Source organism: Hyperoodon ampullatus, assembly GCF_949752795.1.
Source record: "Hyperoodon ampullatus genome assembly, chromosome: 10".
NCBI lineage: Eukaryota > Metazoa > Chordata > Mammalia > Artiodactyla > Ziphiidae > Hyperoodon > Hyperoodon ampullatus.
Window position 1 is genome coordinate 48,714,286 of NC_136923.1, and position 24,468 is coordinate 48,738,753.

Genomic DNA, 24,468 nt, shown 5'->3' on the forward strand with positions numbered 1-24,468 from the left:
CTGCTCTCAGCAAGACCCAGTGAGTCCCTGGGGTCTCAGCTGCCCCCAGAGCCTGCGCAGTGGAATGACCTGGGGGGCTCCACATGGTGCCAGACCTGCCCGCACCTCCTCCGCCCCACCCAACCTACCACAGGAGCGCCATGTAGTGCTGGGGGTCAACCGGGTTGCAGAAGATGTGGCCTTCCAGGGTGGGCGTGGGCTCCTGGAGCCAGAGAAATAGGGTGTCGCTGGTGCCCAGGCTGACCTGCAGAGAGACAGGCAGAGGTGAAGCGGCTCCATCTCGCCAGCTCCACACGCCCTGACCCCCATCGCTTCACTCCTCAGGCTGCAGACCTCGGATTAAATGTCACCTCCTCAGAGAAACCTCTGCTGACCCTCCCACACCAAAGTCCAAAGCCAGCTCCCCAGATTCAGGCTCCCATGGATCCTGCGGGCCGATCCTCTAGAACTTACTACAACTACCTCTAACTCGTGGTTTGGGTGACAACGGGTTTCCCACTAGAAGCAGAAGGGTCTGGGTTATGTCTTCATCACCTAGGGAGCTCACAGTCCTCTAGCCCGAGGTCTGACCCTTCTGCCACTGTGCTGACCACGACCGGCCACTGTCAAGGCAGGCAGGGGACCTGTCTGTTCAGCAAAGGCAACTGACCTTCTAAGAGAGGACCTGTGGGCAGGTCCTGGGGCCTGGGTCTCCCAATCCCCTCCCTCAGCTGCCTTTTGACCCTGGAAGCCCCTCTGATAGGCAGCAAAGATGCTGCTGAGACCCAGCACCCTCGTCCCCTGGGGCAGAAAGCTGACCCTGCCTGAGGGAGTGAGTGGTCACCTTACCGCAATGTCACCTTCCTCCAGCCTCATGCCTGCCAGCGATGCTGAGAACGGGAGGGGAGCCTGTGGTTAGCAGGAGGTCACAGGAGAGCCACAAGGCAAACCAGTCACCCCCCACCCCGCCAGATGGGAGTGCAGTCCCCATCTCCCACCCCAGTCCACAAGGTAAGGGAGATGCAGGAACAGGGTGAGCCAAGGGCTCAGGACGCCCCAAGGGCTGAGAGGCTTTCCCCCACCTCAGTGGTATGGAAAGGGGCAAGGTAAGTTGACCGTCCCCTTTATGTGAGGCCCATGACAGTGATGTTTATCTGCCTTCCTCACTGATACGCCCTGGAACTGAAAGAAGGTCTGCCATGTAGCAGCAGGCCTAAACGTTGAGTGAATGAATGAATGAAGGAGAAACGTGGGCAGGAACAGGTGTACTCAAACACTGCTGCTGAGGTACGATCAGCAGAGTGCCAGAGTCCTGGATTCAGGAATCCTACCTCTGAGAGCTTATCCTATAGGCCGCAGGGGTCCCCAGCCCCCTACCGGTCTGCACAGCAGGAGGTGAGTGGTGGGCTAGCGAGCGGAACTTCATCTGCCACTCGCGTTACCGCCTGATCCATCTCCCCCCCAACCCCCGTCCGTGGAAAAACTATCTTCCATGAAACTGGTCCCCGGTGCCAAAAGGGTTGGGGACCGCTGCTATAGGGCCAAGGGACAAGATGATGTTTGCATGGCCTAAACAGTAGAAGCCACGCCTACCTCCATCTCCCAGCCCCATCTGAGGGACACTGGCAAAGTAAATGCCAGAACAATGGAAACCTAAACAACCACTAATGATGTTGCACAAAAATATTGCCTTGGTTGGTTAAAATAAACTGTTTATTAATGGGCATAGGAAAAGAAGGTTGGAAGGATAGCCCTCAAAATTTTAACTGTGGTTATCTCTGGGTTAAGAGATTACGGATGATTGTTTTTTACACCCTTCCTTTGGTTTGTCGGTACTTAAAATTTTTTTCTGCAATGAAGAGGTATCCCTTGTGTATAAGAAAAAAAAGCATAAGACTAATGCATTACTTAAGGCAGCAGCAAAGTGAAGATCAGACTTAGGGAGGGACCGGCTGAGGGCTACCTGCCTGGTATCTCCAACATTCAGCCTGAAACCGCAGTCCAAAAGGACAGTTTAGGAAGCTGCTTCTTTGTTGTTCCCTCTGAAACATGCCCAGAAGCTCATGCTTCTGTGGTTCAAAAGCAGGCCCATTATTCTCCCTGACATTCTTCCAGTTGATAGAGTAGGTGTAAGAATATACATTTTTCTAACCAGACTCAGAAACTTAGGAAACAAACTTACGGTTACCAAAGGGGAAAGGTGGGGGCAGGAGGGAGGGAAATACTGGGAGGTTGGGATTAACATATACACACTAATACATATAAAACAATCAACAAGGACCTACTGTCTAGCACAGAGAACTCTACTCAGTACTCTGTAATAACCTATATGAGAAAGCCATCTGGAAAAGAATAGATATATGTATAACTAAATCACTTTGCTGGACACCTGAAAGTAACACACTGTATATCAACAATGCTCCAATATAAAAAAACAATGCATTTGTTTCTAACGAGACTTGATGAAGTTACTTTCATTTTGAAAGGCAAACAAACATGGCCCACAAAGCATAGAATTGTCCTGAATCGGCGCTTGTGCACCATCTGTTCCTTTCTGAGGGTGACTCAGCTTTTAGGGCAGAGAGGAACTGGGGCCTGGCATCCTCCAGGAGCCGGGGCACCAGAACATGCCCACCAGAGGCCGGAGCCTCCTCTCAAATCAGGCGCCCAGGGGACAGAGCGACAGGCTTCAAGCAGTGCTCCTGCAGGAATTTGGCCACTGTCTACCAGCCTCTATCTCACCTCATCTCAGACCAGGAACACGAGGGTCCCTTCTCCAAAACCTGCTCTGAGTTTGGGTTTGTGCCTTGACAACAGGGCTCCGTGTGAAGTTCTACAGAATCTGTGCAGGGACAGGGAGGTGCTCGCCTGGCTCCTGGGGGTTCCCTGCAGATGCCAGAATGGAGGCCACCCCAGAAGGGAGGGGGCACAGCCAGGACACTGATGCAACCACAGGGGTGGCGGGGACATCCTCGCTGTGCCCTCAGCTCCAAAGCAGACAGGCCTAAAGCAGACCTAGGAGCACCACAAGTGTTACTCATAGTGGTGGCAGAAATAGTAGTAACGGCGACTTAAATGTTTTTTCCCAGGCACAAAAATACACATAGATGGGCTTCCCTGGTGGCGCAGTGGTTGAGAGTCCGCCTGCTGATGCAGGGAACACGGGTTTCTGCCCCGGTCTGGGAAGATCCCACATGCTGCGGAGTGGCTAGGCCCGTGAGCCATGGCTGCGAAAAACACATAAGATACTGCAGAAAATACGGCACATAAAATCATCATTATGATGATGAATGAATTTTAACAAGACCTTCAGCTCCATTTCTAGGCACACAGCTCCACTCCTAGACACGTGTGCCTCTTTTTATTTTATTTTTGCCGTCCACATCCTCATCTGTACAACCAGTAGGAGGTAAGCACAGGGAAGCTCACGGGTATGGAAACCAGGAAAAGGGCTGAAGTCAGACCCCGGCCTCCACCAAACCCTTTCATATGTACCTGTGACTCACTTCCTTAGAGAAGGAATGGCTGCTTAGGATGGCAACTTGGGGTAGAGTTGCCAGACAAAATATAAGATGCTCAGTCACATTTCAGGTTCAGAGAAACAATATCTGGGACACACTTACACTGAAAAATCATTTGTTATCTGAAATTCAAACATTGCCTGGGACATACTCATCCTACCTAATCATTTGTCCTTCCTCTGAATTCAAGTTTAACTGGGGGTCCTGTATTTGTATTTACTCTACCCAGCAACCCTGATTTGGTGGCCCATTAGGAAAAGGGCTGCAGAGGTGGGGTGAGAGGCAGCAGTCTGGTGGTACTCATTGTGGCCACTTGGCCTTTCTTTAGAGACCTGTCAGCCCCTCCGGGGGGGGGCCTCAGGAACCCCCACAGGAGAAGAAAAGGAGGAAGAGGAGACAAGGGGCTGGGACAAAGTCATACCTATAGGTCAAATGATGGGGCAGAGACTCAAAGCTGGGTCCCAAAGGAAGGGTTGGGGGAACTGAGATGTTTAGCTTGGAACAGAAGAGGCAGGTGAGCAAAATCCCACCCTTGGACGTGTTGAAACTGGAGGAGATTTTGAACTGCTGCTAATTCTGAGGCTGAGGGTCTGGCACTCTGGCAGCAGCCACCAGGCCCAGGCAGGCGTGTAAATAGGCTGTATCTATTCTGTCCTTGAATTTGTCTTTTCATCACTTTTCTTCGTTTTTCCCGTTTGTCTTTTCCCAAACTGATAATGTTGTAAATATTTGTTTTAAATTAGAAATTTAATAATAATTAATGGCTGTTGCTAAAACAAAGAAAAGAAAAGAAAAGGCAGGTGAGGGAGGGTGGGCACTGTCTTCCTCAATCGCTGATCAGGTTTCACCTGGAGGAGCAGCACTCAGTGGCTCTTGTGGGCGGAGCCAGAGCCAAGGTGGGGCAGGTACCAGGCGTGAGAGTTCAGACCAGCAGGCGGGCAGGCACCAAGGGAGGGAGGGCCCGCCACGGACAGGCTTCCCCAAGACGCCCCAAGAAGCCGGCTGGCATTCTCCAATGTCCCACAAGGACCAAGGCGGGCTACTGGGAGGGTGAAATCCCATGAGGTACTCACCTGGGTTGTCCCCAGTGAAGGCCACCACTTTGCATCCTGGAGGAAACCCATAGCGCTGGACGAAGTAGGAAGAAATGGCCCCCTGAGGAGAGAAGGCACCACGCTCTGCTGAGGCAAACCTCACCTGCTCGACACAACTGTCGACACATCTGTCCACACCTCGGGCCACAGGAGGGCTACAGGCCAGGGTGGGGCCTACAGTCGCATCACACCTGGGACGTCCCTCCTGTTCACAAAACACCAGAGGAGCCCAGCACAGGGCTGCAACCACGCACGTGAGGTCATCCCACTTCCTTGAAGCCCACTTAATTTTGAGATTCAAGGCAACTAGAACAGACCAGTTCCCATTGTGGACTTGCTCTGTAAGCTCCAAATTATGGATGTAGCATTAAAAATAAAGAAATAACAGGAGGAAATCATTAAGCAAACTCACAGAAGTGGATAATGCCTTGCACACACGCTCTATCAGTCAGATTAAGAGTCATTGGACACGTTTGTGCAGAGGTCAACGTTCTAAAGAAAATAAAGCAAGGAAAGGCAGTGTGGAGGAGGTGCTTCCACCAGGAACCACAGCTCTCAGGGCCCCTCCAAGACCGCCTGTGGGATCAGAGGGCAGGGATAACTTCTGGACAGACCTGCAGTCGTTAGAGGGCATAGTTAGGAAAAGCAAGCGTTCTCCCCCCTTTCCCTGTCTTGGTTCCAAAAGTGTAAAATAAATGATGGGATTTCCTGGTGTCTGGGAAGAACATTTTACTCCATCCAGCCAACTTTCGGATTTACATCAGAATAAAGCCATCTCCTGGGAGATAACTGTCTTGGCCTCCGTTGCCTCACAAAACAGAGCCTGAGTCAGGGCTTGTGCAGGTGGCTGATTTGGGGAAGTAACCCCAGGAAATGAGAAGGGGACAGGGAAGAATGAAAAAGGGAAGGGGGGAAAGCCCATCCCAGGGTCCTCTGTGGAGCTGGTCATGGCTGTGAGCTGCGTCTGAGGAGCTGCATGAAATGCATGGGGGGGGACTGTCTACCTGGGGGTGGAACAGGGAGCAGCTCTCCGTAGCTCCCCACCAGTGAAGGGCACACGTGGGGTGCTAACTCCCTGAACCTCCAGGCTGGCAGAGCACAACTGTGGAGTCCCAGAAGGCTCCGGGCAGAAGTGAGGCAAATGAGATGCAGCTCAGGCAGGATTCTGCTAGGCGACACCTGCGTGAAGCCACAACAGCTGGCAAAAAAGTGGGCTGGGAGGATGCAAGGTGGGAAGCATCTGCTACACTGTATCTCCAAATATTTTCCTGCAGAAAAGGAGAGAAAGCCATTTGGGCACCACCTTCAGAAAAAGGGATGACATTTACGATAGCCTGGAGATGGAAACAACCTAAGTGTCCATCATCGGATGAATGGATAAAGAAGATGTGGCACATATATACAATGGAATATTACTCAGCCATAAAAAGAAACGAAATTGAGCTATTTGTAATGAGGTGGATAGACCTAGAGTCTGTCATACAGAGTGAAGTAAGTCAGAAAGAGAAAGACAAATACCGTATGCTAACACATATATATGGAATCTAAGAAAAAAAAATGTCATGAAGAACCTAGGGGTAAGACGGGAACAAAGACACAGACCTACTAGAGAATGGATTTGAGGATATGGGGAGGGGGAAGGGTAAGCTGTGACAAAGCGAGAGAGAGGCATGGACATATATACACTACCAAACATAAGGTAGATAGCTAGTGGGAAGCAGCCGCATAGCACAGGGAGATCAGCTCGGTGCTTTGTGACTACCTAGAGGGGTGGGATAGGGAGGGTGGGAGGGAGGGAGACGCAAGAGGGAAGAGATATGGGAACATATGTATATGTATAGCTGATTCACTTTGTTATAAAGCAGAAAGTAACACACCATTGTAAAGCAATTATACTCCAATAAAGATGTTAAAAAAAAAAGAAAAAGGGATGACAGAAAACATGGATTTTGCTTGTTTCCCCCCATCACGTGGGTACCTATGTTACAAATGAAAATACACTTTTCACAACCAGTTCTTTTCCATTCCTCAAGCTGCTGGTGTCTGCACGGGCTACCTCTTGGAGGCATGTGTTCCTGGTATAAGGTAAACAAAGCCGGTTGCCGTGGACAACACACCGCTCTCCATCTCACTTGAAACTAAAAGCCGTGTGTGGAATACCAGTCCCAGAGGCTTGGCTGTTTTCTGTTAGCCCTTCCTTTTTCTTTCTGCTGTGCATCAGCCTGCCTGGGTCCTGAACTGTCTGCTTCTACAGGGCAGGACACCCTTAATTTACGCTCTGTGCGCTGGCCTCACGGCACCCTCTGGATGATGACGATTTGGCTTTGAGATTCTGCTCATGGTGGCAAAGGCTGTTTTCAGCAGGTCGCTGTTCATCTCAGAAAGTGCTTCTGTGGTTGGGACTCCACACGTGAGGAGGGAGGCACTCGTGATAGCCTGCTTCTCCTGGTGGCCCACCCCTCCCAGCTCTGTGACTCTCCCTGGGACTCAGGGGCCCTTGTCCTTCCTTCACAGCCAATGCTCTGCACCACCCAGGGGTTCTGCTTGTTCTGGCTGTGGGGCACACGCTCCCCGCCAAAGGGCCGAGTGCAGGGCCCAACCAAGAACTTAGCCGGCCAACTAGGGGAAACCAGGGCGTGGACAGCCAGTGTCTATTCCGAATGTGGGTGCCACACTGATGGTTAACAGTTTTTTGTTTTTAATATATTTATTTATTTATTTATGGCTGCATTGGGTCTTTGTTGCTGCACACAGGCTTTCTCTAATTGCGGTGAGTGGGGGCTACTCTTTGTTGCAGTGCACAGGCTTCTCGTTGTGGTGGCTCCTCTTGCTGCAGAGCACAGGCTCTAGGAGTGCGGGCTTCAGTAGTTGTGGCTCGCAGGCTCAGTAGTTGTGGCTCGCGGGCTCTAGAGCACAGGCTCAGCAGTTGTGGTGCACGGGCTTAGTTGCTCTGCAGCATGTGGGATCTCTGGGACCAGGGCTCAAACCCATGTTCCCTGCACCACCAAGGAAGTCCTTGGTTAAAGCTTTTTAATTGAATTGTTTGGTTTTTTGCTGTTAAGTTGTATGAGTTCTTTATATATGTATTGGATATTAACCCTTTATCAGATATATAGTTTGCAAATATTTTCTCTCATTTGATAGGTTGCCTTTTCACTTTGTTGACCGTTTCCTTTGCTGCATACAAGATTTTTACTTTGATGTAGTTATTGCACCTGAGTACAAGACACTGATACAGCCATTTCGCTCTGAATCACGTCAAATACTTATCTTGTACTAGACAAAGCCACATGTGTGTGTGCCCGTGTGTAAATGGATGGGTGTGCGTGTGTGTGTGTATACTACACAGCTTCCCCAGTAGCTGCCAGCTCTCCAGTGAGTCGCATCACTGGGCAGGGAACCTACCACAACCGAGCATGACGGCACCGGCAGGCCAAGCTTCTCCTCTAAATGAGGTGCACAGGCACCAAGGCAAGCCTGCGACCAGACTTTGTCCTGGATCCGCAACAAATTCATTCCAGAACCTAAGGAAGGAAGGATACAAGAAAGAGAAACCTTAAAAAAGAACCTTTTGTAAAAATGCACAAATCTGGCCGAGAGTGGATCACTCTTGCAGCAAACGTGTACCTGGAGCTCTTTCCCGATGGAACGTATACAACGTGCCTGGGTAACTCTGGAACCAGAGAGCCAGAGGTCAGCAGGGCCCTTAGGAACACATGCCTCCGCCCCCACAAACATTCCTCACAGGCTTAAATCCCACAGTTAGCCTGGAAATCCATTGCTCTAAGACCTGGCTGGGAGATGGGAGCTCCCACCAATATCACCTAGGATGGCTCTGCGTGTCCCCTGGGGTTCCAGGCTAGAGGCAGCCCCGGCACTGATGTGGGTCAGCTCTCAGGGATTTCCCAGTCACATCTAACGTTTCGAGGAAAGCTCTCAGACGCCTCTAAACTTCCTCATGCTCGTCACTAAGATCAGCTGTCTTCCCTAAAACGAGCTACTTCTCCCAAGGTTCTCCTGAGGATGGGGATTGGGGAGAACCCAGAGCTCAGGTGGACAGCCCTCCTCCTCTATGGGCCCAGGTGGAGGCAGGCAGGTGGGTTGGGTGCCGCTAGAGCCCCGTGCCCATATGAGATGGTCAGACTGCTGGTAAATTAAGAGGTGACTTCTGGACAGTGAGGGGAGTGGGTGGAGACCCAGCTGAGGATGAAGCTCAGGAATGTCTACAGCAACAACGTAACCTTCCCCAGCAGCACTTAGCAGCTGGCTGGGGTGAGTACGGAGGACACAGGTGGATACAGGCTATTCCATGGGTAGGGCTCTGCTGGTCTGAGCTCCACGGAGCTGGGTTCCTGTGTGGGACGAAGCTTTTCTTCTGCAGATTGTGAGTGAAGCTTCGGGACCACTCCTTAGTCACCCTACTTGCCCTGAAAACTAGACTAGCGTCTGGTACACGACAGCACTCACACACTTCAGCTGAGCTCCCAGAGACTCAGGGCGACTCGAGGCTCTTCCGAGGCCACTCTCCCAGGCCTGGGCTCTTCCTCTGCATTCTCTTCTCTCCATGCTAGTCTCACCCAAGCGCTCCTTCAGCAACCTCCTCCCAGCTCTCCTTCTTCACTGGCATCGTTTGCATTTATTTATTTGTTTGTTTGTTTATTTATCAGAGTATAGTTGCTTTACAATGTTGTGTTAGTTTCTACCATTCAGCACAGTGAATCAGCTATACATATACACATATCCCCTCTTTTTTGGATTTCCTTCTCATTTAGGTCACCACAGAGCACTGGGTAGAGTTCCCAGTGCTATACAGAAGGTTCTCATTAGTTATCTGTTTTATACATAGTACCTGTATTTATTTTTGTTAGGGTTTTGATTCCAGAAGCTCACCACTCTCATGAGTTCCCCAAATGTGGACAAAAACTTCAATAAGTAACTCCTTGTGGGAGCCAGGCTCCAAGATGATCCCTATTCATCCCCTAGTGTCCACGCTGTTTGAGGTCCCCTCTCCCTGTTCCTGTAGGTCTGTGTGACCAGGGACAGGGATGTACATCACTCCCAAGATCATGTGAAAGACTCTGCAGCTTCTGCTTGGCTGCTGCCTCCTCTCACCCCTCGCTTGGGGTGAATCCAGCTCCCATATGGGGGAGGGGCTTACGTGGCAAGGAACTGAGGCCTCTGGCTCACAGTCACGTGCGTGGCCTGGAAGTGGATCCTCCAGCCCCTGTCAAGCCTTTAAGTGACCGCAGTGCTGGCGGCCAGCTTGACTGCCACCTCCTAAGAGACCCTAGGCCAGAACCATCCAGAGAAGCCACTCCCTGATTACTGACCTTCAGAAACTCTGTGAGATAATAAACATTTATGACTCTCAGCTGCTAAGCGCTGGGCCCATTTGTTACACCGCAAAAGTAATACACTCCCTTCTTGGCAACAGACGGTAGGGCTGGAAGACTGGCACCCACCCGGGTGCATGGGGCTCACGCTGCCCGCATGCCCGCTAAACAGACCCACACCATGGACTCCGAAGACTTACCGTCACTGTAGTCAATAGGAGAGTAAGACCCAAGGAACAGAGAAGCAGCAAAACTACTGACCAAGGAAATTCTCTGCAGAAGAGAGAAACACAGTGAGATTTATGACTCACTTCCATAAACAACTGACTACTTCTAAGACACACACAACAGGACAAGAGTTTTAAACTGGGGAGGGAAGTAGAAATTTTGAGCAAGATGCCCCAGCAATGTGAGGGACTGAGTATCCCTCAGTCCTTCAGGGCATTTTGAGTGGCTGGAACACCAAGCAGTGACTCCTTAGGAAAGCCCCTTGCTCTACAGTTTCTGACAAGCCATAAAACTGTCAAGTTCAAAATGGAAAAAAAAAAAGGGGAGTTCCCTGGTGGGAAGGATTCCGGGTTTTCACTGCCTGGGATCTGGGTTCCATCCTTGGTCAGGGAACTAAGATCCTGCAAGCTGCGAGGCACTGCCAAAAATAAAAACCAACAACAAACAAACCAACTACAAAACTTTATAAAAAAGCCACGCTTAGGGAAGCAGGTTTCCACCCAGAATCCATATGCCAGGGAGTGTGGTGCCCTGATTTCCCTCCTCCATGTCTGTGGTCTTTATATCTAGTCACAGAGGAAGTGGGATGCATGGCCACAGGATTCAGAAACAACAAACACAATCTCAAGGGTTCAGAATGAGAAGGGAAAGCCGGCCCCTCAGAAGCCAGAGGCGCCAAACATGAACGGGAGGAATTGATAATGGATTCTAAATGTCACCCTGAGGGTCTCTGCTTCCACATGGGAATCACGGGCCCTTGGACCAGGGGAGAGAATGCCATCACCTCCTGTCCCCAGTTGGGCCACCTTTGTTCTACACATAGAATTCAGAGAATTTTTATCACCCCCTCCACCCAAAACCTTCATTAACGGCTAAAGCTGCAGAGTAATCTGGAACCTTGAATCATTAAATTAAAACCTGCATGTTAACGTCCAAGATTTAAAAGGCAATTTGGGTTAACACAAGCTGATCATTTTCTAATTACTCAGAGAGGATAATCACTAGCCAGGATGTTGAGCTGCTTCTCAGGCAGCATTAAGTGCTGGCTTTCAGCAACTGTGGATCAAGGAATGAACCTGGGTTCCTGGCTCTGGTTGAAGGGCCACAGCTGGAGACATTGGTCCAGCCTTACAAATTTCCTAAGAAAACAATGACCCCACACCAATCAAATGCAGGTAACCATCCTGCATTAACCATAGAAATTGAGTAGACAGCCTAAGGGCACCCAGATCTCCTACTCAGGTGGTCCCGGGAAGCCACCAGTCCCCCTGCTCCCACCCTGCCCTGACCTCCACCCTTCTGGTCAGGAGAGCCCCGGAATTCTCTTTCCCACAATTCCGTTCTTTCCCTCCTCTTTGGAAAAAGTCTGACAATGAGAATAAAAGCAAATTGGATATATATCATTTTTAATGTCTGCTAATCAATGTTTTTAGCCCATGCACATGAGATTTATTTATGCTAAGTTATAAAAGGAATTCAACTGTGACTTTCAATCAAAGAGGAATGTTTAGGGACTTCCCTGGTGGTCCAGTGGTTAAGACTTTGCCTTCCAATACAGGGGGTGTGGGTTCGATCCCTGGTTGGAGAGCTAAGATCCCACATGCCTCGTGGCCAAAAAACCAAAAACAGAAGCAATACTGTAACAAATTCAAAAAAGACTTTAAAAATGGTCCACATCAAAAAAAAAAATCTTAAAAAAAAAAAAGAGGAACATTCAACCAACCTCTGTGTGTGAGTAGGCCTCGGGGTTCTGCTGGTAAAGCTTTGCAATTTGGTTTCCTGTAAATCGCTGGAAAAAGAGTGCAAATTCTTAAAAACCCAAATCCTACAGGGAATGATCAACTTCATAAAGTAAAGTTCGTGCAGCATGCTCTGAAGATGAGTCAGCATAATGAGAGCTTAAGGCCTCAAACCTGAAAATGTTTGATGTCTGCTGAGCATCCTTAGTAATAAACCTCGTTCCTCACACAGGAGGGTGTCTGCTCTGACCAAGGGCACCCATGCAGGGGACTCAGGTATTATCCCCACCCACATTCTTCTTCCTTAAGGCAACCCAAGTGGGGCTGGTCCTATCCCCCAAACCTCTGCTCCAGGGAGTATCGAATTACTCCAGCTGGGCCAACAGCAGCCACCCTATGGGATGGGGTAGGACCATGGATGAAGCCAACAGGAAAGAGGCACTCTTATTTTTTTTTTTACTTTCCCAGGAGCTGCACTAAGCATCTTACAAGCACTGACTCTTTTCAGCTCCCAAACTACCCAAAATGGAAGTGCTATTTTTATCTCCAGGTTAAAGAGGTTGCAACTGAGGTGCCATCATCACCCGCATACACAGCACAGCCTGGGTCACACGTCAGCTCTGACCTGGGAGGGCTGAGGCGCAACAGGAGGTCTGCCCGTGCTTGCTGAGTGGCACACGTGGCCTTGCTCAGAATCAGGGGCCAGAGTGCCCAGTCCTGGCTCCACAGGGGTGACACCCACACAGCCTTACGTGATCCCCACAGGGACAGGCCACCAGCCATGTCCTCCCAGACACCCAGGGAGAAGGCACCAGAGCCAGCAACCAGACCTTCCTCCTGGCCCAGCCCGTCCCCAGCCCGTGGCGGGCGTCACCCACCTCATAGGCGCGGGACCCGGTGAGGCAGCTGAGAGCCTGGGCCCCACCCACGGTGGCCTCCAGCTGGCGGCACTGGGCTGTGGTGCTCGAGTCCATCCACACCGGGCAGTCACTGATGGAGAAACAGGCCTGGAAAGAAGGGGCGGAGGCACAGGCATGAGCTCCACCCACTGACTCTGGGGGCCGCCCTGGCGCTGGCAGTCACGCCCATCACAGCAGCTGTGGACGCCGCTTCCCTGGATGTGACCTTGGAAGACGCATGGGCAAGCCCTTCATGTCCAAACCTCGGCCCGGCCTAGCGGGGTCTCTCCCCAGAAAGCTCAAGGTGGAAGGTTCTGGCGAGGACACCTGAGCACCACAGGCAACACCAGAGATGGGCGGTGAAGGGCCCAAGCTGCAGCAAAGGGCAGCTTGGCAGGGGGCCTGTGGAGCCTGGGAGAAAAGGAGACGCCAGAGCCTACCTTCCCAGCATCACCAGGAGGCATCACGTCCCAGGGGGAGATTCCTGAGGGAGGAACTCGTAACAGAGTCCTGCTGGGCTGGAGGGGACCAGTGTGATGTGGGCTGTTAGCACCTGAGCCTCTGTCCAGACAGCAGGGATGTCTGTGGCAGGCAGGCAGGGAAGACCACACTCACAGGACTGCTGCCCAAGCCAACTTCCCACACCCTTGACGATGCACAAAAGCCCCAGGCTTCAGGGCCCACAGGATTGGGGGCCCTTCTCCCCACTACGGAAGTTTCTCAGACTCCCACAGCACGGCCAGTTACCTGCAGCTGCTCATGCAACAGGAGGTCCGGTGACAAGCTTGTCAGCACCTGGCTGGCCCCAGCCTTCCAGTACACGCTTCCATGTTGCTGCCGAGGGAAAACCCAAGCCCATGTTCACGTGGCCGTGGCCACACACCTGTGTCAGCCTCCTGGAGACCCAGAAAGACCCCAGACCACACGCCAAAGAACTGGACTCCAAGCCTGCCCTGCCACTTGTAAGTCACAGGGGTCATCACCTTTATGAGACTTGGTTTTCATTTCTATAATATGGGGAGGAACTCTGCCCTGTCCACCTCAAAACTTGTAGGAAGCGTCCAAGAAAGAACTGTTGGTCTGGATTTTGGTGGCTTTGTAAAACCGTATTTAAATATATTGCTCATAATACTACCTGACATTCACTCATTCATTCACTTACCCATTATTCATTCAACAAACGTTGACGCATCACCCAGATCGTGCCAGGCATGGGACAGATGACTAGGGTAGTATTGTCGCTACTCTGCAGGATACTGGAGTTGAGTCAGGGAAAAGGACACAAAACGGACAAAACCCTATTAAGTGCAGTGGCCGGGCTGTGAGCACACAGAGGAGGGGCATCTAGCCAGCTGGGGGTGCAGGTGGGTAGAAGTGGACGTGATAATTAGGGAAGGATCCCAGAGTTGAGGGTGGAGGTGCTCCACGCAGAGAGTAACCACAGCTGAGAGAGGCTGGCAGGTGCACGGAAGGGGCCTGAGGCTCGGGCGGGGGGCAGTAGGGACTGGAGGGGGAGGTGACAGCCTGAGCCTTGACATCCATGCTCGGGAGGCTGGGGTTTATCTTGGGGTGGTGAGAACTCTGGATTGGCAGGGGAGTGACATGGCCAGGGCTGAATGTATGAAAGGGCTTGTGGGAGTCATGGAGAAGGTAGGTTGGAGGAAGGGAGGAGAAGCAGAGGCCCAGAGAAAAATGATGGGTACTAGGCCTGGGGCAACAGAGGCAGAGTTGGAGAAGAAGTGGCAGACTCAAGAGTCATGTACAGGGCTTCCCTGGTGGCGCAGTGGTTGAGAGTCTGCCTGCCGATGCAGGGGACACGGGTTCGTGCCTCGGTCCGGGAAGATCCCACATGCCGCGGAGTGGTTGGGCCCGTGAGCCGTGGCCGCTGAGCCTGCACGTCCGGAGCCTGTGCTCCGCAACGGGAGAGGCCACAACAGTGAGAGGCCCGCGTACCACCAAAAAAAAAAAAAGAGTCATGTACAAATCAGCAGCACGAGGGGACCCCCTGCATGTAGGGGTGGGAAGATGGAGGGGTCAGGAATGACAGCTGGGTTGTGGCCCCGGTGGAGAACTCCCCAAGAAAGGGCACCGGAGGAGGACATCAGGGGAAAGACAGTGTGCTCAGTCTGGGACATGATAAGTTTGGTGTATTCCTGGGACATCCGGCCAAGGGGGCGGAGGGGATGTCTGGGAGGGAGAGGGTGTCCAGGCCTGGGGTTCAGGTGAGAGTTGTGGCCAAGATCACCAGGAACGCTGTTTAGTGTAACAAGGACACAATCAATACACTCCTGTTAGGTCAGGGGAAGAAGAGGCATCTTCAGAAGCATCAGTAAGCACTCTCTAATGAGGATGTGAAGACACACTAATCCAGCATGGAGCAAAGTGATTCGGAGGATAACACTGGACTTGAATCCTGACTCCTCCTAGCAGCTATGTGACCTTGGGCCAGTGACATCACCACTTGGTGCCTCTGTTTCCCCATGTAAATGGCAGTGATAATAAAAGCAGCTAAAACTTAAAGGTTTTTTTGCCCTGTCCTATGTATTTAACATTCACATTGACCCTACGGCACGTGAGAGTATGGAGGCACCAGAAAGCTGGACGACGTGCCCCAGGTTGCTGCTGGTAAATGGCAGAGCTAGGGATCAAACCCAGAGCCCCTGCGCTAACCACTGCATGATACCACCTGGTACAATCGTTATGAGGATTAAGTTAGTGCATGTAAGATGCTCAGTACTGCACCTGCCATACACTAAGTGCTCCATGTTCTTTGTCACCATTATTACTAATATCTCTACTACTAAAACTGCTATCATTATTAGCATGATTTCTGACTTTGCTTTTACTTCCAAGAAACAGAAAAGCAATTTTGTGCCCTCAAACAGTCATAGTACATTCATGTCAAATGCTTCCTCTTCCCCTTAGAGGACCTCTATCCAGTGCCTCCTCACCCTGTATCCTATTTTTATAACACTTAATTGTAAGAACTGTCTCAAACCCTTTTGCAAGGAGGCAAGTGATATATCCACCAAGGTGAAACAGCTATACGGATTGTCACTGCAACACAATGTGTGCTGTGGCTTTCAAGAACGAGCACCTTCCCTCGAGGGAAGCTGTCACCTCAGCACCTGCACCACTGCCCAGGACAGACGCCCTTATGCCATAGATGGAGGCTGCAGCGAACAAACCTGGCCCGCCCCAGACAAGGCGAGGACTTGAGAGAAGTCAAAGCCCGAAGCCTTCATCTTCTCCAAGATGATATCCAAAGCCTGAGAAGAAACACAGAATCCACCGTGACTGTCCTGAACCACGGAACCAGGCTAACACACAAGCCTTGATTCGGACTGTAAGTGCCTGCCCTTCCAGCGGAGGCAGAGAAGGAACAGAGAACTCGGGATTTGGAAGCACTAGAATAAATACATCAACTAAACGAGTAGGCATCAAGCCAACAAAAAAGTGAGCTATGCTAAAAATATCTTAAATAAATGGAATCAGGAACCAGCACTCCTCAAATTTTGCTTCTCCAATTGGTGACTTCCAGGCACACAGGAAGAGCAAAAACGAGGTGGCTCAAATTTTGGTTCTTTTATCTGCATTTTCAACCCACCATATTAGTGATATAACTTCACTGCAATGGAGAAGCAAAGAGCAAAGCAGAGGGTCCCATGAGAACAGGGCTCCAGGCCCAGCCTCCTGTGTCTGGGAGTACAGGTTGGAGGGAGTAGGTAAAGATGGTGACCATTTGTCCCAACCCCCTATTTCCCCCTCCACCGTCTGGTTGGAACTGCCTTTCTGGCAAGACCCCATGTGTGGGATGGATGGTGCCACCCAGCAGCGCTTGACACTTCCCCGGGAATTAGATACGGATCCCAGGCTGTGTTTTCTTCAGGGTACAGAAGCCACTGCAGCTTTGGCCTGACCCTCCCACCCCCATCCTATGCCGGGAGGGCTCTTTCACAGTCCTGGCTGCGGCTGCCAACTTGGCCCTGCTTGCCAAACCTCAGGCAGGGAGTGGAGCAGAGCTGGGAAAGGGACTGGCAAAGCTAGAACAGGTCCAGTTCTGGAGGCCGCTCAGGAGTAGCAATTATCCTGGTCCCAACCCCAAGCCCGGCTCTCTACTCACTTGCCACCTCCCCAAGTTAAGGCCTTGCCCATCCGAAGCCCCTGACATCCTCAGTGGGACCTCCGGACAGCGACTCTTGCTGGTTACCCCCACTGCCACTGCCCTGTGGTCCGGCTCAGCCCCCTGAAGTATTTCCCCGGCAGCCTGTGTGGCGGAAGTTCATCCTTTACCCCCAATCCTCCAGTACAAGTCAGGGTCAGGCCGATAAAAAAGAAATCATCCTTGTTACAATAACAGAAAGAAGTTAGTACAGGGAATCGGTTAAACAGGTACTGGAGGACTGAAAAAGCTTTGGCCAGACACATTCAGTGCTGCCTTTGGCTGGCCTCTAGTTTCAGGGTCTCAGGTCCCCTGCGGCCCATGAGGCAGCCCTTGGCTCCTATCATACCTGCCTGTGCTGTCCACAAACCCTGGCCCTGTGGCCCCGTGGGTCACCCGGATCTGGCAACAGGCATCTTCCTTTCTCCCTGGTCCTGAGTGGGCAGGCCTGGCTTGGGATGGATCTGAGCCTGACTGGGCAGGTCACAAGCCACCATTCTGAAGGCCCCTGCTCCTGGAGTTAAAGAGTCTGGCAACTGAGCACTAAGAGAAGAGCCCAAGGGCCACGTTTGGGTCTCAGGGTTCAAGGGTGGCCACAGGGCCTGAAATCAGAGCGTTTGGGAAACGTTTGCTCTGTGGCATTTTAAAGATGGTCACTGGCAGGACTTTCCAGCTGCTCTGGCTTCAGGACCTGGAAGCCCTTTGTGAGCCCTCTCAGCTCAGGAGTACTGAGGCTGCGTCTGGCCCTAGGACCATGCAGATTCCACTTCCCCAGGAGGACCTCTCAACAGAGGCTCTCATGAGCTGCCACCTTTGGGCTTCCTAGCAAATCGCCAAGTCTGCTGGTAAGATGGGCTGGGAGAGGAGAGGGACAGGAATTCCTGTACCTACCTGGACCCACATCAGGACTGGAGAAGTCACTGTCAGCCCATCCTCGTGAACATGAACTCCACCCTGAGTCCTACAAGCAGAAGAGAGAATGTGGGATAGAGCCTCAGGTGGGGGCCCGGTGATGGCAGACCCTGGATCCCTCCCACAGAAGGAGAAGCACCCTCCCACCTCCGCAGCCTTGTGTGGGAACTCTAGATTGAACAGGGAAGATGCTGGGCAAGATGGAGAGAGAAGGCATGGAAATTGCCCGGTGTGGCCCAGAGGTGGCAATTCTCGGAAAGCACCGGCAAAAACAAGCCTTCTCAGTATAAGGGGTTCACCCTGCAAGGCAGCCACTTGGAGCAGTGGGCATGAAGGGACTGGAAAAATTTGGGGTTGGATTAGAAGCCCTTCTAAATCCACTTCATAATCTCGGAGTGAGGAGGCCTTTTAAACAATGACTCAAAACCAAGAAGCAACAGAAAAAGAGACTGAGAAATTCAATGACATAAAAAACAAAAACTCAAATATGGCAACAACAGCAATAACCCAAGCAGAAGAAAAGAAATAATTAAAATTCGAACACGAGTCAATGAAAATGAAAAGAGAAAATCAACGAAACCAAAAGCTGAACCTTTGGAAAGATCAATAAAATTGATAAATCTCTAGCCAGGCTCATCAAGAGAAAAAAGAGAGAAGACACAAATTCCCAACATCAGAAATGATAGAAAGGTCATCACTACTGATCCCATAGGCATCAAAGGACAATAAAGGAATATTATGAACAACTCTATGGCCACAAACCTGATAGGTTAGATGAAATGGACCAGTTCCTTGAAAGACACAAACTACCAAAACTCTAACACGGGTGGCCTGCAGTTATATAAAATATGAAAGCAAGGGCTTCCCTGGTGGCGCAGTGGTTAAGAATCTGCCTGCCAATGCAGGGGACACGGGTTCGAGCCCTGGTCCGGGAAGATCCCACATGCCGCGGAACAACTAAGCTCGTGCACCACAACTACTGAGCCTGCACTCTAGAGTCCGCAAGCCACAACTACTGAGCCCACGTGCCACAACTACTGAAGCCCCCGTGCCTAGAGCCCATGCTCCGCAACAAGAGAAGCCACCGCAATGAGAAGCCCACGCACCACAACAAAGAGTAGCCCCAGCTTGCTGCAACTAGAGAAAGTCTGTGTGCAGTAATGAAGACCCAATGCAGCCAAAAATAAATAAATAAAATAAATTAAAAAATATATATATGAAAGCAAGGTGGCTTCCAACCTCAGCTCAAAGGAGACACATCAGCTGGGGAAGAAATAGATGGCAATACAAGGTGATGGGCAGTGAGAGGGAAAGGCCAGCACAGAAGGCTTCAAGAAGGAAGTGACATCTAAAATAGACACGGAGGGAAACCTCTACCAGGACCTCTCTGAGACACCTCAAAATCAACAAATCCACAGCTGTTATGGACTGAATTGTGTCCCCCAAAATTCATAAGTTGAAGGACTTCCCTGGTGATCCAGTGGTTAAGACTCCATGCTTCCACTGCTGGGTGCACGGGTTCGACCCCTGGTAGGGGAACTAAGATCTCACATGCCACACAGCTCGGCCAAAAAAAAGAGAAAATTTCTTGAACTGAATAAAAAATGAAAATACAACACATCAACTTAAAAAAAAAGATTAGGACATAAATAACATAACTGGGAGCACCAGGGGTGCACTCACACAGAGAGACAACCATGTGAGAGGCAGCAAGAAGGCAGCCATCTGGAAACCAAGGAGAGAGACCTCAGAGGAAAGCAAGGCTGCCAGCACCTTGAAATTGGACTTCCAGACGCCAGACCCATGAGAACATAAATGTCTGTTATTTAAACCACCCAGTCTGTGGTATTTTGTTCTGGCAGCCCTACCAAACTAATACAAAATCTAAACTCATGATCTTTCTTCTGGAAACCAATTCTCTTTCATAGTCTACCATCCACCCTGAATGCCAGCCAGAAGCCTCACCTTCATATCTCACATTCAATTCTGTACCAAGACCTGTCAATTTTACCACCCAGCTCTCTCTCCTCCAGTCAACATCATTTCTCATCCAGATGATCTTGAAAAACCTCCTCAGTAGTTTTCCAACCTGTATTCTGGCCACATCCCACCTGCTTTCCCACTGCACCAGAGAGATCTTTTCAAAACACAAATAAAACCATGTCATACTTCCCTGGCCCCGCCCCCCCCATTCCTGTGGCCCTTCAGTGGGTGACCATAGCTTTTAGGATAAAGACAAACTCTATTCCATGGCCTATATGGCCCAACCCAGCTTCCACTTCCCTCTGCTCCCCAGCCACTTGACCTTCTTCAGTTCCATTAATGAGCAGTGTTCCTTGCCACAGGGCCTTTGCACATGCTGTTCCTTCTGCGTGGAAAGCTCTCTACCTTCTATCACCTGGCTAACCCCACTCATTCAGATCCTGGCTTAAGCACTACTTCCTTAGGAACATTCCCTAAACTACTCTCACAAGTCTAGGTCACATTCCTTTACAATAAGCACTTGAAGAAGTGAGTTTCTTTCCTTCAATGGCCTTCTCTGAGTTTATAAACAAACATTCTTTTGTTTTTTTTGTCTTTAATCAATCAGTCTTTGATTGATATCAATCCCCGCCCCCCAACTCAATGGGAAGCTCTGGGAAAGCAAGGACAATGTCTCTTTTTTGTTCACCATCCCAGCGCCCAGCACAGTGTTTGGTACAAAGTAAGTCTCAACTGATACCTACTATACATATATAAAGCAATGAGTGGAATTCGAAAGGAATGCAGGAGCGTGCATTCTAGGCATAGAAGAAAGATGCTGAGAGATTTATTAAGACAACCCCTCCTGCAGTTTGAGGAAACCAGAACAGTGTGGTTTATAAATGTAAAAGGTTGAAGGAGGGGGAGTTCCCTGGTGGTCCAGTGGTTAGCACTCACGCTTTCACTTGGTGGGGGGGTGCCCAGGTTCAATCCCTGGTGGGGGAACTACAGTCCCGCAAGCTGCACACGGTACAGCCAAAAAAAAAAAAAAAAGGTTCGGGGAGGACCTCAAAACCAACCCCCAACACACACATGCACACCAGGTACATACCCAAATTCTAGAAGGCCTCTGTCAAAATGCACACTGTCCTCATAGAAGACATTCAGCTCTGCATCAACTGCAACAACTTTTACCTGGAAGGCATTAAAAAAAAACAATGTATAGAATTTTCCTCAGCTTCTACACTGGTCCAGGGATATGAACATCACCAAGTGAAGCCCAGCCCCCTAGAAGTGGTTCAGTCTGGAGACTTCCTTGAGGCTGGGGTGCATCATTGTAACCATGGGAACAGAGGCCTCATCTGGGGACATATCCAAAGACTTAGTAAAATGGAGAAGCTGAGGCTCAGCAGAAACACCCACGTAGCTCAGGGAATTTTTGCCCTCCAAACAGCCAAAGCCAAGATGCTCTAGAGGTAGATGTCCACAGATGAGCAGGTTCCTGTGCCAGGCAAGGAGGTCTGAGAAAGTCCTAGAGGGGAAGGCATGGGAGGCAAGGTTTTGAGATGTCTCTTGGAGGTCCACGCCTGCAGAGATCTGAGAGGCAAGGTCCCTGGTCTGTTCCCACAGGCCATGGTCAAGGACCAGAGACACATGCCCCAATGGAGCAGACCTCCAAACTCAAGGATACAACTCCTTTCCTGGACAGATGGAGAAACTGAGGCCTAGCAGGACAACCTGACTTATCCAAGGTCCCACAGGACTTTGATCAGGGATTGGCCTTGCTCCCTTGACCCATCCGAGGAGGGGGATTTCACTGCAACTGTGTTGATTTCCCAAGTTAAGGAGGAGCCAGCCCCTTGGCACCCCAAGCCCAGTTTGAAGACAAATTTTGACTCTGCTTGCCTGTCTGACTGGCCCTGAGAGCAGCACAGCTGGGCACGCTGACCCGAGCACGCTGGTGCCAACCAAGGGCTGTCATAGGGCAGAACAAAGTTCAGGTGTACACTGTGCCCATTTCACTTAAAAAAGAAGAAAAAAAGCTTCTAGCGGTGATCTGGTTGCAGTTCACTGGTTCTGCCTGCGTGTCTACCGTCTGTCTGGTCCTCTGTTTACAGTAGCTGAGCTCCTTCGGGTCCCTGTCAATCTGTGCCCATGACGGCGTGCGAGCCCTTCGGGTCCCCCCCAAGTCTTCCGGGCATTTCCCCGCCACGTGCCCGTGGGTCCCTCGGGAGAGTGGGGGTGGGCGCCCTTTCTGGAAGTTCCGGGGTCCAGGCCGGGCGGAGGCGCTGGGTCCCCGGGAAGCCCGAGAGGGAGGCGCGCCCGCGGCGCGGCCCAGGGTTCCAGGCGCCCGGCTCCCCCGACAGCCTGCCCGGCGTCTCGGAAGAAGTGGCCCCGCCCGGCCGGCCCCGGGCCCGCGCCGATACCTGCTGCGTGCTGAAGTCCCAGCCCAGGCAGCAGCGGCGACCGGCGCACTCGGCCATGGCCGCGGAGGTTCCAGGAGGCGTGTCGCTCTGTCGGTCCTTCCCGCTGCCGGACTGCCGCCGCGCCCCAACGCTCCGATGCGCCGGGGTCCGCCCCTCGCCCCGCCCGGCCGGACTCCGGGACCCGAGGCCCCCGCGGCCTTGCGCTCTGGCGCCGCCTGCTGGTGAACAGAAAGGGAACGCACCGCGGCTCGGCCTCCGCCTGCGCTTCGCACCTGGGCGACCGACGTGTGTCCCCTGCGCAGCCCGCTCCCGCCAATCCCGCCCCGCCCCGCTTCCCATCCAAATGAGTTCCCTGCACAGGCCCGGCCCTAATGCTGCCTGCCTTCTCTCGGAGGACGCCTGGGCCAGAGGATTCAACCTTAAGCCGGCTTGTCCCTGTCTCTCTGGGGGCCCTGAGCCTGGGGACCTCCATGGCCGTCCCTCTCAAGTACTGCAGCAGCTGTCCACTCATGGTGGTGAGTTAGGGGGCACAGGGAAATGTGCCCTGGGGTTGGAGGCACGGGGCTCCAGCAGGCCCTGTCCTGACCCAGTAGATCTGAGTAGTTCCCCAGCTCTGACGTGTGCTGCATCCCACCTCTGCATATATCCCCAGTCTGACGTGTGCCGCATCCCACCTCTGCATTTATCCCCAGTCTGACGTGTGCCGCATCCCACCTCTGCATTTAAAGTCAGAGCTCCTGAGCCACCTCGCCCCCACTTCTCCCGGAGGGGGCTCCTTCGTTCATTCCTGCGGTCAGCTGGTATTCCAGGCACGGTGAAGGGGGATGAGAACCAAAAGCAGACTCACTCCTTTTCTTCCTGGAGCTGAGGACCCCTTCTCTTCCCCTCATTCCACCTAGTGTGTCCCGCAGAAGCCTTCCCAACACCCACCCAGGTGAAATGCTCCGCCCAGGAGCCCCCAGCCCAGCAGAGCCCCTGATGCAATGGTCTTATTACCCATATCTCTCTTGCTGAACTTGAGCTGCTTGGAACCCAGATCCTCTTCTTAGCCCAAGGTCCCAAGGTCAGTGGCAGGGCTAGACCCAAAGCTAGTGAGTTTGGGTGCAGAACTTACATGTTTTTTTTTTCTTTTTTTCTTTTTTTTTTTTTTTTTTGCAGTACGCGGGCCTCTCACTGCTGTGGCCTCTCCCGTTGCAGAGCACAGGCTCCGCACGCGCAGGCTCAGCGGCCATGGCTCACGGGCCCAGCCGCTCCACGGCATGTGGGATCTTTCCGGACCAGGGCACGAACCCATGTCCCCTGCATCGGCAGGCAGACTCTCAACCACTGCACCACCAGGGAAGCCCCCACTAAACAAGACAATTTGCTGGGCAGCCTTGTGAGAAGGCCCGTGGCAAAATATAAAAGTCTCTTGAAGGCTGAGGCAGCTGGCTGTTTCTCAAGCTGCCTCACAGGAAGACCTACTCTTGGTCAGCGGTGCCTTCCTCTATGGGTTGTGGCATCTCTACCTCATTCTGGTGACTGGTGACTCATTCTTTCTCGATGTAACAGCACTTTCACTGTGGCCACAAAGACTAGAGGTCTGAGAGCTCATTTGCCTGTTTAAGGAGACTGTACACCCACGATCTGATCCTTTAGCAAGGAATAAGAATGGAAATCTTAATTCCAAGTTATCAACCCATCTCATACTGTCTTCCCTGTTGACGCCCTGAAAAGGCCCAGCCAGTAGTAGAGGGGTTTCAGGGAACCCTTGGGAAATGCTGCCATGGCCTGAGGCTGGCCTTTTGCTTATCAGCTCCAACCTTGAACCTGGCTCCCTGCACCAGGGATTTAGGAACAAAGCAGAAACTGCCCTGGAGGTGTCTCTTCACTACTCAGGCCACTACCAGATGGAGGGTGGCTCCATTCTCTGAGTTAGGAAACATAGGAGGAGAGGCAGGTGTTGGGGGAAGATGGTGAGTTTCGGGAGGACATGGTAGGTTTGCGGGGCCTGTGGGATGTCTGAGTGGAGACGTTGAACAGGCAGTTGGTTACGAGGTCTCCAGCTCAGTAAAGAGGTCAGGGCTGAAGACAATGATTTGGGAGTTACCATCTCCCAATGGGGATGGGCTAGAGTGCACAGAAAGGAGTTGAGTGGGACAGATGGAGACCCACCCAGAGGGAACCGAAAAGGATAGTCCCAGTGCAAGAAGAAACCTTGAGAGAGGGGTGAG

The 24,468-nt window shown here is 51.7% G+C and overlaps 1 protein-coding gene across 1 annotated transcript in view; it reads right to left on the reverse strand.

The window, feature by feature from the left end:
• XYLB (xylulokinase) overlaps nucleotides 1-22,467 on the reverse strand; it is a gene marked incomplete at its 3' end in the record, with an annotated part of 42,946 nt that extends 20,479 nt beyond the window's left edge. Inside the window, exons 1-12 of the mRNA XM_079712135.1 lie at nucleotides 22,256-22,467; nucleotides 20,941-21,023; nucleotides 17,847-17,916; nucleotides 15,982-16,062; nucleotides 13,541-13,627; nucleotides 12,773-12,901; nucleotides 11,879-11,944; nucleotides 10,128-10,200; nucleotides 8,000-8,118; nucleotides 4,574-4,655; nucleotides 829-869; nucleotides 129-244 (exon numbers count right to left, since the gene is read on the reverse strand). Coding sequence (XP_079568261.1) covers nucleotides 129-244; nucleotides 829-869; nucleotides 4,574-4,655; nucleotides 8,000-8,118; nucleotides 10,128-10,200; nucleotides 11,879-11,944; nucleotides 12,773-12,901; nucleotides 13,541-13,627; nucleotides 15,982-16,062; nucleotides 17,847-17,916; nucleotides 20,941-21,023; nucleotides 22,256-22,312 — 1,004 coding nt within the window. The 5' untranslated portion in view covers nucleotides 22,313-22,467. The remainder of the gene's footprint in view (nucleotides 1-128; nucleotides 245-828; nucleotides 870-4,573; nucleotides 4,656-7,999; nucleotides 8,119-10,127; nucleotides 10,201-11,878; nucleotides 11,945-12,772; nucleotides 12,902-13,540; nucleotides 13,628-15,981; nucleotides 16,063-17,846; nucleotides 17,917-20,940; nucleotides 21,024-22,255) is intronic.
• Nucleotides 22,468-24,468: the final 2,001 nt, after the last annotated feature.